This window comes from Echiichthys vipera, assembly GCF_963691815.1.
Source record: "Echiichthys vipera genome assembly, chromosome: X".
NCBI lineage: Eukaryota > Metazoa > Chordata > Actinopteri > Perciformes > Trachinidae > Echiichthys > Echiichthys vipera.
In genome coordinates, this window is record NC_139825.1 from 47,134,311 (window position 1) to 47,147,208 (window position 12,898).

Genomic DNA, 12,898 nt, shown 5'->3' on the forward strand with positions numbered 1-12,898 from the left:
GTTTGTAACCCCAGTGTAGGTGGGATCAGGGTTATAAGCAGCCTCCAGGGATTATGATTCATACACAGAGGATGGAGATAGAGAGGCCGTTCTTTGGAGATTGGGTGCCGTGTTGAAGGACATATCAGCAGTAGATACTGAAGGACAAGAGAGAGTGTGTTGTCAGTCTGCCGCTGTGCTCTGTTGTGTTTTTATGGTGATTCAGAGGTGAACTGGTATTCACAGCCTGTCTCACTGCTCTGATTGATCCAATATCTCGACACACAAATAGCACAGAGTGAGAACCGATGCCCCCGGACCAAGGTATTCTCATCCACAGGTTCATATGATACCTGAAGAAAAGCTATGCACAACAAGTTGTCGTGCATGACAACTTGCAAACAGCTATCGGTAAGTGGACCGCGCCATTTACAAACAAAAGTGTGAAATATGACGCAACAGCTCTGTATGATATCTGAAGAACTATATTTAAAACCTGGAAATGGTGACTGAACGGTGACCATGATGGTTACGTTCAGGCAACAAAAAAGGTCTCATCTCATCTCATCTCATCTTCAGCCTCTTATCCGGGGTCGGGTCGCGGGGGCAGCAGCATTAGCAGGGGACCCCAAACTTCTCTTTCCCGGGCCACATTAACCAGCTCTAACTGGGGGATCCTGAGGCGTTCCCAGGCCAGTGTGGAGATCTAATCTCTCCACCTGGTCCTGGGTCTGCCCCGAGGCCTCCTCCCAGCTGGACGTGCCTGGAACACCTCCCTAGGGAGGCGCCCAGGGTTCATCCTTACTAGATGATCCTGAACCACCTCAACTGGCTCCTTTCAACGCAAAGGAGCAGCGGCTCTACTCCGAGTTCCTCACGGATGCTGAACTTCTCCCCCTCTCTCTAAGGGAGACTCCAGCCACCCTCCTGAGGAAACACATTTCAGCCGCTTGTACCCGCGACCTCGTTCTTTCGGTCATGACAATGAAAAGGTGACAGGGTTAAATGTTGAGTATGTAGATTCTTTATCAAAAGCTATATTTAAAAATAATAATAATACACCCACGGGGTATTTTGAGGGGTACAGAATGAATAGATTGCTTTTCCATAAAAATATATATATATATTTGGTCTGAATTCACACACATATATATATATACATATATATAAAAAACGGTATATTACTCTAAATGACGAACAGTGTTCGACCAAGAAAATCCTCGGTCGGGGGCAGCCCTACAACCTATGAAGAAGAAGCAGCTGTCCCTTCATAATGTCATTTTGACATTCCCACACGTGTGCCTCAAGAAGTGATGTGTGCTGTGTGCCTATTGTATTAGAGACACAAAGACCGACAGACACAAATAAGAATTATTTTAAAGGATGACTTAATGGCAACTGTGCTAATGGGAAATGCAGCAGATAAACTAGTATCCGTCTCCAGCAGTAGCACTGTCTCAATCTCTCTCACTCTTGGATGTTCTTGGACACACACACAAAAACAGACGCAATCTGATTTACACCTGATGTGTGAAACATCAATTTCACAAGGATTAGTGCTTTGCATATGCCTAAAGCAACCCTTCAGTTTCAGAGAAGTGTTTCCAAATGTGTTTAGTCAGGGTGGGTGATTGATTCCAGTGGAATATCTGGTTGTTTTTGTTCTTCTTAAAATAATAATACAGCAGTTTTGTTTGTGTTGAAACACGTGTTGATTGAATGGCAGGCACATGGCTTTACTCACTGACGTCTAATCAACAGAATTTGTTTCAGTAAAGAGATTTAGTATCACACCTCTGAAATGTTATGTGCCTAAAGCCCCTTTCACACATGCACTGCAAAGCTTAAATTGTCTAGACATTATCCAGTGTGGCTGCATGTGTGAACGCAAATGTCCAGATCAATTGGACTGGGCATTAAACAGACTTTACCCAGCCTAGGTCCCTAGAGTCCATGCAATGTCCATTTGAGGTCATGTGGAAGTGGGCGTGTTGATGATACTTCTTTAACGCGGCTTGGGGAAAAATGGAATAATACGAATATCCAATGGAAAAGAAGAAGAATCACTTAGAGAAATGTCTAACTGGAGAGACAAGAAGATTAAGGAACTTATGTTGGTAAGGGCTGCCGTTGAAATAGTCAGAATAATTCAAAGAGTACCAAGACACTTGGTAGTAGTGGTCGTGGAGTAATCTGCGTCATGTACTACCCAGGTGCCAATCCTCTACTAAACCAGATGGAGCATTTACAGTAAGTGTAAACGTGTCTGACAGGGATGGTCCCCTGTTGCGTGCTACATTTGAAAGGGCAACTTTGGACAATGTCCAAACTTGATATCCTAGGACTGGAGTTCATAAGCTTATCCACCACTAGTATTTCTCTTAGAGCCTGCATGTACTGGGCCTAAGGGCGCACTCACACTGTCCTTCCGCACCGCGCCCCTGGCTTTAGGGTACTTGTCCCCCCTCCCTCTCCCCCCGCACCCCAGCCCCGTTTGTACTCACACTACCTGGGCCTCGCGCAAATGCTTCTCGCTGTCCATACGTCATCACGCCGTAACACGTCACACGCATTCATTGACGTCATCGCGATGCGTCTCTTTGTTTACAAATCTTTCCGTAGACCTCTGAGTTTTTGTGCGTCTTGTCGACTGTTTTTGAATCTTTTCATCGACCAAATCTGCAGTAAACACTCCACCTCCGCATCACACCAGCGTGAACCTTTCGCCGCCATTGTTGTTGTTGTTAAACGTCCGCACATGGTCCGTCCTTCTATTTTCTATGTCCGAACAGGCGCACATAACTGAAGTCAGAACCGCTGTAGGCATCATGCTCGTGCTCGTACACGTGTGCGCGCTCGTACATGTGCAAACGGGCTCTACAAAAGCCCACATCTCTCAGACGGGCAGTGGACGGCCCGCTGGTCGCAGTTATGCGCGGAGCGGTTGCACTCACACTGCTCAAACGCACTAGGCTTTAGCCGAAAAACCGGTTTTGGCCCGGTGCGGAAGGACAGTGTAAGTGCGCCCTAAGAGGATTTTATTATGCTAAAAGATAATCCTAGGATTTTCTAGAAAAGAAGCAGAAAGGAAAACCCGAAAACCAGAGGCCAGGAGTCTTCCTGATGAAGAAATCTATGTAAAAGAGGAGGATCTGATCTGCTTTAGTTTTTATTCTCCATTCAAGTGATCTCATTTCTAAGTGTGATCACATGAGCGTTGACTCGTGCTCCCTAGATTTCAGATTCCCTGCTGTGACGGATCCAGAGGAGAAGAAGTGCACATGAGGGGCTGGAGAGAAATATTGGACATAAATTGGGAGGAACTCAATAATGCCTGTGGTTTTCATGGTCATGCATAACAAAAAGCTAACAAAATAAATATGTAGGAGACACAGTTCCCCAACAACAACATGTTCAATCTAACACAATGATCATGTGATAAAACTCTATATCTTCATGCACTGTACTGTACAAATGAGACGGCTCATTTGAAGGTTTCTATCTGTGCTGCAAGGAAACAAGGGCAACACTTCACTTAACTACTGAACTGGGAGCTTTTACCAGCAGGACCAGCCACTTTGTACATCCATGCAGAATGAGGCAATTGCTTTTAGCATCAGGGAAAACAAGCCACTTGACAAGGGATAGCGTATTTTACACTGTGCAGCATTGTGAGGAAAATATGCTGTTCTGGTTCGAAATGTTCAGCACGTAGAGTTTCGTCTGAGGGCAGTGAGAGGACATGACTGGGCCCAAAGAAAGCCCAGGAAGGGCAGAGAAACAAGAGGAAAGAAGGGGAAATGGTTGTTCGGTGAGTCAAATGTCTTTGCTAATCTCATGAAGCATGGACAGCGACAGTTTTACGTTTCCTTCAGGTGATTTTTTTTTAGATAACATAGGTTCAAGGCAAAAAATAGTTCAGATAATTATCAGAAGATAACCTGTAGCGGCTTGGATGTGTTGCTTGTCACTAGGAGGTAATGTGTGTCTGGAGGTGGATGTGGGGGCGGAGTCAAGGATGTGTGTGTGTGTGTCACTGGAGCTGACTGATTGCTTGATGAATGCCACCTGTGTCTCACAGGGAAATTGTTTGCTTGATGCAGAGAGTGGAGAGGCGGGGTGCTTATATTTCTGTTAACCGCTAAAACTTCTTACAATCATTTAGTCAATTGCTGCAAGTTTATCCTTAAACTGTGCGTACAAAGTACTTTTAATTGAAAGGATAAATAAAACACACACAAACTGCAGTGACGGCTCCTGGTTTCCTCTTTGGATAAAGCGCGGCGGACAGAACCCTGTGTTCTTCTCTGTGACTAATTTGGGTTTTGATAGTCACGATACAAGTGCATCATCTTGGGTGTATCCGTTTGGCCGGGGATATCATTTATATCGTTCAGTATTCCAGAGTTTACTCACTAATAGCATGGCAGTGATTCAGTTTCACGGGGGACTTTATTGCTAGGGGCACCACATTACAACCAATCAAGTGATAATCACATGCAACTTAATGCACTCTTGTAAACCAATTAATTTAAATTGACACAATGCAAACTTGTAAAGTTTTAAATTAAATTGCCCATTGCATTAAAGAACCACCCCTAGTTTAACTTTCATTCAGTAACTATTGTACTTCTCCATTCACAAACTTTTTGACAGTATATGACACATTATTGGGCAGCCAACTTCATCAGAATAGCTCTCGTTTGATAATTCTCCATGAAGTTCAGTGTAAATCTGTGTCTAACAGTTTTGTTGTTGTCATTCTTGTGTCTTTGCGCTGAGCTGGTGAGCATAATATAAGCATAACTCATGTCTACCATACACTTGATGGATTTGAAAATAAGTATGACATCTTTCCACATTTAAAGACAGTTAGAGTTTTTAGCCACATACAATAATATTTTTCAAAGAATGAGGATCTTACAGGGTCAGCATCTGCAAGAGATCACTTCCCTATGCGATATTCCCTATACTACTCCCGGTGGACAATACTGACAGACAGGCAACCCTAACCCTTTAAGAAATATGATATTTTGACAATTCTTTACAGTATCTGTCCACAAAACTCTAGAAACACAAGATAAAAGATGGCATATGTCAACAGCATTCTTGTCATATCCACATCAATTTAATCTCTAAAGATAAACTGTATTTGCAAACGAACTTTACATTTTGGGGGTGGCTGGTGGCTCAAGCCACAGTCGCTTAAACCTAAAGAACACCAAAAGCAAGCACTGAGGTCCACTTCCAGTCTGTCGCTCTATAAAAACGTCTGTTTACCATTCGCCGTCATGAGAATATGTTGCCCTGCGATGCATTTCCGTGAGAACACCTGCCATTTCTTGGATGGGAAAAACATTATGAAATATGTTACCTTATGAATGTAACGTCACTGCCACTGTCTGACTCACTCTCATCTTGCAAATATACAGGATGGCAAGTATAGAGGTTGATTGCAGAGGCTTCCCTGCAGTGTTAGTGTGGCCATTTCAACTAGCGTGACTGCTCTAGGCACTTCAGAAAAAAGGAAGAAACTCAGTAAGCAGGGCAGAAAGCAGAGAGTGAGGGGGCAGTGATTTGGCTCCTGACTAAAGGCTACAGTTACCTCAACAGGTAGCAAACACAGACACGTGTCCTCAAAGCAATTTCAGTCAAAAGCAACTGGACTTGGTTGTTTGTCTAAGAAGACGTTTCACCTCTCATCCAAGAGGCTTCATCAGTTCATGTACGCATCTGACCAGGCTGGGACTGGACCAGGACCAGGACCAGGCCCGGACTGGACCAACTAACTGGTGTGGAGATCCAAGTATTTAACCTCACAAGACCGATGATTTTGAATCTTGGGATTCTTGAATCTTCTAGGAAGGGATGAATGCTGCCCTTTCATCCTTTCCCAGGAGATTCAACAATCTAACCCCAAAGAACAACTGTTCACAAACGTCCTCCTGTGACTCCAACGACTGTCGTTAAGACTCAATAGAGCACTAACCAAGTCCAAACCAACTTCCCACCAACGACTGGACCAGGACCAGGCTGGGACTGGTCAGATGCGTACATGAAACGTCTTCCTGGACAAATAACCAAGTCCAGTTGCTTTTGACTGAAATTGTTTTGAGGATAACGATGACTTGAACAAATGAGAACATGCACAGGCTTACAGACACGTGTCATATTTGTTTTTTTTTTCTGCTTTTTAACCCAATGTGGTTTTTTTTGTTGTTTGTTTTTTAAAATCTAAAAAATCCAGATGTCTGCTTGTGCTAGTGCTTGACGCCAAAAAGGATGAACTCCCTTAACTACATCTAAACTGCTGGGCGAGGCAGAATGGTGAAGCAGTGGTGTCAGCCAAATCAGTATATACCCAGCAGGTGAATTAAAAATCTATCTTTATGGAGCAACACATTAGCCAACACTTACATTACCATCCTTCACATAAAGATCTATCTCATAAGAAATGAGCGGGATAGGAAAGAAAGGACTGGGATGTAGTATATAACTCTCAGGTGAATTAAGTCTTTATAGAGTGCCGCATATTAGCCAACATTCACATCAGCATCTGCCTTGCATAAAGAAGAGGGGAGGAGGTGTCAGGGCCAAAGAGACACAGCAAAGATACTAAAAGTAGATTTATGTACAGCAGGTGAATTAAAAGTCCATCTTTATAGGGTAACATATTAGCATACACTTACATTATCATCCTACATATAAATTATATTAATTTACAATGAAAAGAAGGAGAGGTGGAAGGAGAAGACGTGCGGAGATGAGATTATAGGAGAATGCAGTTGCACTTTGAGGAACTAATGCGAAAGTTTAAAGCTGATATTTATAGAGACAAGGATCAGAGCCAATTTTCATATTTTATGTTTAGGGAATATTGAGTTTAAGGTAATGTTTTTAATGAAGGATAGCAGAGATGGGAGAGAAATACGGAGGAGTGGAGAAAGATCAAGGAGAAGGAAAAGGGAACGAGACAGAAAGATCAAGGAAGGGTAGGGAGGATGGAGTGTGTTTGTGTGTTCTCTGAAGCAAAGCAATGTTGCAAACTTATAAGAGAAAGATTACCAGAGATCGATTGAAATGAAAGAGGCTCATCTGAAATCAGAGACAGACAAGGAGGCAAAATCATGGAGGTCACACACACACACACACACACGCAAACACACCATTTGAGGAGTGAAGGAACAACTGGTCCACTGAGTGTCGTTTACGGAAGAAGAGAAGGGTAGAGAAGAGAGATTATCCAAATGAAAACAGGGTGATGGATGGTTCAAAAGCCCGCAAAAGTAAGGAAGGGGTGGGTCAAGGGAAGATGGAGGATGGGAGCAAGAGAAGGGGGGAGGGGGTAGAGGGAGGGGAGTATGATGAAATCAATCATTATCAAGGCTGTGTCCTCGCCGCACAGGGTTCATTTTAGCTCGCCTCCTCGATCTACTCTTCACACCGCTCTCTCACAAATGTGCCACGCTAGAGGAGACACATGGATAAAATAGTTGCTGGATTCCCTGGAGCCACCGCAGCACCGGTTATGGGTGAAATGGCCTGAATCCTATTTTGAGCGGCGGCGGCAGCCTGGCAGCTGGATGCCGCATCTGAACAACAATGGCGTGTGGAGCCGGTGGAGGAAAGTGAGAGGAAAAAACACATTTTGTGTGATTTACACATAATAGAGACGTCACAGCAGTCGTACGGTTAAAACTGCCTTTCATTTGTGTCAGATCCTTCCAGATTGTCATCCTTAGGACATAACGCTTCTTCTCATCTCGTCTCATCTCATCTTCAGCCTCTTATCCGGGGTCGGGTCGCGGGGGCAGCAGCTTTAGCAGGAGACCCCAAACAGTTCCTACCTGCTGCCATCAGACTTTACAACGCTGCTGCACAGCAACGCTGAGCAACGCTCAGGGAATAAACTCACACTACTCAAAGTGACCTATCACTGAAATGCACCTTATCTCACTTTATCTTGCACATTAAAATCCACATAGCACATTTTAATATAGTGTTCATCTGCGATACTGTACTTCTATTTTATTCTATTTTATTGTTGTTCATATTTTATATTTTATATTTTATCTTATTTTAGTACTTCTGATTGTTTTGTACCACTGCTACGATGACCTAATTTCCCCTCGGGGATAAATAAAGTTATATATCTATCTATCTATCTATCTATCTATCTATCTATCTATCTATCTATCTATCTATCTATCTATCTATCTATCTATCTATCTATCTATCTATCTATCCATCTATCTATCTATCTATATTAACACTTCCAACAACACTTGATACATACACCTATGCATCACAATAAATCTATTATCAAGATGAATTTTGTTTGAAAATGCAACTGGCAGAAGCTGTAAAGTTATTGTAAGGTTTGTTGTTGAGGCACGCAGGACGGGAGAAGCTAACGTGAAGAGAAAGGTGAACACATAAGGTGTAAAGACACATACACACACACACACACACACACACACACACATACAAACACTGCCAATAGCCAGCAGGCTTTTGAACATCTGTCATACCTGCCTGCTTCAATCCCATCTCTCTCTCTCTCTCTCACACACACACACACACACACACACACACACTCACAATGCAGTGGATGTGACAGCTCAACACAGCGCCACTAGCCCAGAAACACATGTTCCTTTCTACAACACTTTACACACAAACCACCACACACACACACACACACACACACACACACACACATACACACACACACACTCAGTGACCACCACCTCTTTTTCACTTCACTTCACATCAACTATTCCTCTGGCTGTCCCTCTCTCTTTGATGACCATCTTCTCCACCACTCTCTCTTTTCTTTCTCTTCATCTTTAACATTCCCATTTTCTTTTCTCGTTCTTCCTCCAAGTTCTCCGCTCTCTCTCGTCCTCCTCTTCTCCTCCCTCCTGTATGTTTTTTTATTCTTATTGTAATATGAGAGTGAGGTGTTTATATTTTATCATTTTATAATTGTCAACAAATCCCAGGAAAAGACCCAAACCAACTAAAAAGAAAGATTTGAAGGTTTCTGAACCCACTGCATGGACCGACCTGCAGACTGGTCTCATCTCATCTCATCTCATCTTCAGCCTCTTATCCGGGGTCGGGTCTCGGTGGCAGCCGCTTTAGCGGGGGACCCCAAACTTCCCTTTCCCGGGCCACATTAACCAGCTCTAACTGGGGGATCCTGAGGCGTTCCCAGGCCAGTGTGGAGATATATCTCTCCACCTTGTCCTGGGTCTTCCCCGAGGCCTCCTCCCAGCTGGACGTGCCTGGAACACCTCCCTAGGGAGGCGCCCAGGGTTCATCCTTACCAGATGATCCTGAACCACCTCAACTGGCTCCTTTCAACGCAAAGGAGCAGCGGCTCTACTCCGAGTTCCTCACGGATGCTGAACTTCTCCCCCTCTCTCTAAGGGAGACTCCAGACCCCCTCCTGAGGAAACACATTTCGGCCGCTTGTACCCGCGACCTGGTTCTTTGGGTCATGACCCAGCTTTCATGACCACAGATGAGGGTAGGAACCAGGACTGACCGGTAGATCCAGAGCTTTGCCTTCCTCAGATCTCTTTTCGTCACAACGGCATGGTAGAGCAACTGCAACACCGCCCCCGCTGCTCTGATTCTCCGGCCAGACTCACGCTCCATCGTCCCCTCACTCGTGAACATGATCCGGAGGTACTTCAGGTAACTGGGCGGAGACCCATGTGGATGACTTCCTCACCTACAAACTATGGCATCTGGATCCAGATGTGGATCACAAGATCAAGGTTCTGCTGTCCAGACCTGGGGAGGGAGGGACAGGACCACCAGGGCCGCCGCCCAACCAAACCAAGATAAAACAATACTCAAACTATACCCAAACCCTAAATATACAACATGAGAGCACAGCAGTAGGCGCACGACCATTCTGGACCATAATGGAGCCATCCCCAACAACAGGACTAAGAAACCAAGAAACTATCTTTAAAATAAAGCATACAATGGAAAAGTAAGAAAGAAGCAAAGCAAAGTAAAAGCTTTAAGAAAGACAGAATGGGAGAAGAAGAACTTACCTGCACATTTAGTCCTGGTGACCAGCGGCGGCCCTGGCGGTCCTGTCCCTCCCTCTCCAGGTCTGGACAGCAGGACCTTGATCTCGTACTCCACGTCTGGATCCAGATGCCATAATTTGTAGGTGGGCGAGTCAACCACATGGGTCTCCGCCCAGTTCCCTGAAGTGGTCCGGTACTCCACCTCCTTCAGGATGATCGGCCCATCACCGATGATGCTGTTGGCGTTGGGTTTGATCCAAAGGTAAGTGGCGCCAACGGCGAGAAGCTCGGGCGGAGCGATAGGGGTGGGTGGAGCTGTAAAATGGGAACAGAGGTGGTAAGTTAACCTTCAACTCTCAGCTTTCTGGGTTTTTTTGTAGCGAAATCAGAGAATATCACTGTTTTATGAGAATATACCAAGGAACTCATCTTCCCCCCAAAACTATATCAAAGTCCAAACTGTGGTGTTCAAGTATGAAACCCTAGCCTCATCCCCTTGGGGTGCTCAGTGTCATTTTCAAAAATAAACACATTTGAAATGTATCATTTCATTATGGTGGGTTTTATATACCACCTGCTTTTCAACATATTCGCAGACGTCAATTGATTTGCTGAATAAAAATATCTATAAACTTGATAAAAGAGAGTTAAGAGTCCAATATTTTAAAGCGTTTCCTTTTTAAACGTCTCCCACTTGATATCAATGTGGGTACAGTCCATTATGGCTGCAGCAATACCCACTTGTCTGTCTGTCTGTCTGTCTCTTTCGCACTTTCACTATGTCTTTCTCTCCCCAACTTGTCAAGACTGATCCGATGGTCGTCCCCCATAGAGCTGGGTCTGTTCGACATTCTGGCTGTTAAAAGGATGTGTTTTTTTGGTTTCAGACTGCTGGAAAATACTGTTTATAGATAAAGAGTGTATTATTATTATTATTATTATCATTATTATTAAAGATAGTGTGACTTGTCTAGACCTACTCTACATGTAAAGTGTCTTGAGGTAACTTTTGGGAATTAGATTTGGAACAATGAATAAAATTAAACTGAATCGAATTGTAATTAAATAAATCAACTGTCAATGGGATCTAGGGATCAAAGCTGGGGGGGGGGGGGGGGTGCCTCCTATTAGGGCCCTGTTTGGCTAGATATGGGACATATTTACCCAATCATTTGGCCGGGTTCTTAAGGTCAGTTTTGTTATCAAATGATACCTCACTTACTGTTACTAGACAGTATAGCGGCAAAATGTCAGATGTCAAATGAAGAGCAGAGCATGAAAACGAGAAGCCCAATGACCATCTCCATAAACCCCCCTGTTAAAAATGAGTCAATCCCCATAGACCTCCATGTTAAAATGAATCAATCCCCATAGACCCCCATGTTAAAATCAATCAATCCCCATAGACCTCCATGTTAAAATGAATCAATCCCTATAGACCTCCATGTTAAAATGAGTCAATCCCCATAGACCTCCATGTTAAAGTGAGTCAATCCCCATAGACCTCCATGTTAAAATGAATCAATCCCCATAGACCTCCATGTTAAAGTGAGTCAATCCCCATAGACCTCCATGTTAAAATTAGTCAATCCCCATAGACCTCCATGTTAAAATGAATCAATCCCCATAGACCTCTATGTTAAAATGAGTCAATCCCCATAGACCTCCATGTTAAAATGAGTCAATCCCCATAGACCTCCATGCTAAAAATGAATAAATCCCCATAGACCTCCATGTTAAAATGAATCAATCCCCATAGACCTCCATGTTACACTGAATCAATCACCATAGACCTCCATGTTAAAGTGAATCTATCCCCATAGACCTCCATGTTAAAATCAAGCCCCATAGACCTCCATGTTAAAATGAACCAATCCCCATAGACCTCCATGTTAAAATCAAGCCCCATAGACCTCCATGTTAAAATGAATCAATCCCCATAGACCTCCATGTTAAAATGAATTAAGCCCCATAGACCCCCATGTTAAAACAATGAGTCAATCCACATGGATCCCCATGTTAAAATGAATCAAGCCCCATAGACCTCCATGTTAAAATTAGTCAATCCCCATAGACCTCCATGTTAAAATGAATCAATCCCCATAGACATCCATGTTAAAATGAGTCAATCCCCATAGACCTCCATGTTAAAATGAGTCAATCCCCATGGACCTCCATGTTAAAATGAATCAATCCCCCTAGACCTCCATGTTAAAATGAGTCAATCCCCATAGACCTCCATGTTAAAATGAGCCAATCCCCATAGACTCCCATGTTAAAATGAGTCAATCCCCATAGACCTCCATGTTAAAATCAAGCCCCATAGACCTCCATTTTAAAATTAGTCAATCCCCATAGACCTCCATGTTAAAATGAATCAATCCCCATAGACCTCCATGTTAAAATGAGTCAATCCTCATAGACCTCCATGTTAAAATGAGTCAATCCCCATAGACCTCCATGTTGAAATGAATCAATCCCCATAGACCTCCATGTTAAAAGGAGTCAATCCCCATAGACGCCCATGTTAAAATCAAGCCCCGTAGACCTCCATGATAAAATCAAGCCCTGTAGACCTCCATGTTTAAACTGAATCAATTCCCATAGACCTCCATGTTAAAATGGGTCAATCCCCATAGACCTCCATGTTAAAATGAATCAATCCCCAAAGAACCCCATGTTAAAATGAATCAATCCCCATAGACCCCCATGTTAAAATGAATCAATCCCCATAGACCTCCATGTTGAAATGAATCAATCCCCATAGACCTCCATGTTAAAATGAATCAAGCCCCATAGACCTCCATGTTAAAATGAGTCAAGCCCCATAGACCTCCATGTTAAAATGAATCAATCCCCATAGACTC

The 12,898-nt window shown here is 43.6% G+C and overlaps 1 protein-coding gene across 1 annotated transcript in view; it reads right to left on the reverse strand.

Annotated features, from left to right (window-relative positions):
* The window catches only part of ptprt (protein tyrosine phosphatase receptor type T), a gene marked incomplete at its 3' end in the record, with an annotated part of 451,455 nt that overhangs the window by 288,287 nt on the left and 150,270 nt on the right, over positions 1 to 12,898 (reverse strand). The window contains exon 8 of the mRNA XM_083939813.1: positions 10,053 to 10,346. Coding sequence (XP_083795939.1) covers positions 10,053 to 10,346 — 294 coding nt within the window. The remainder of the gene's footprint in view (positions 1 to 10,052; positions 10,347 to 12,898) is intronic.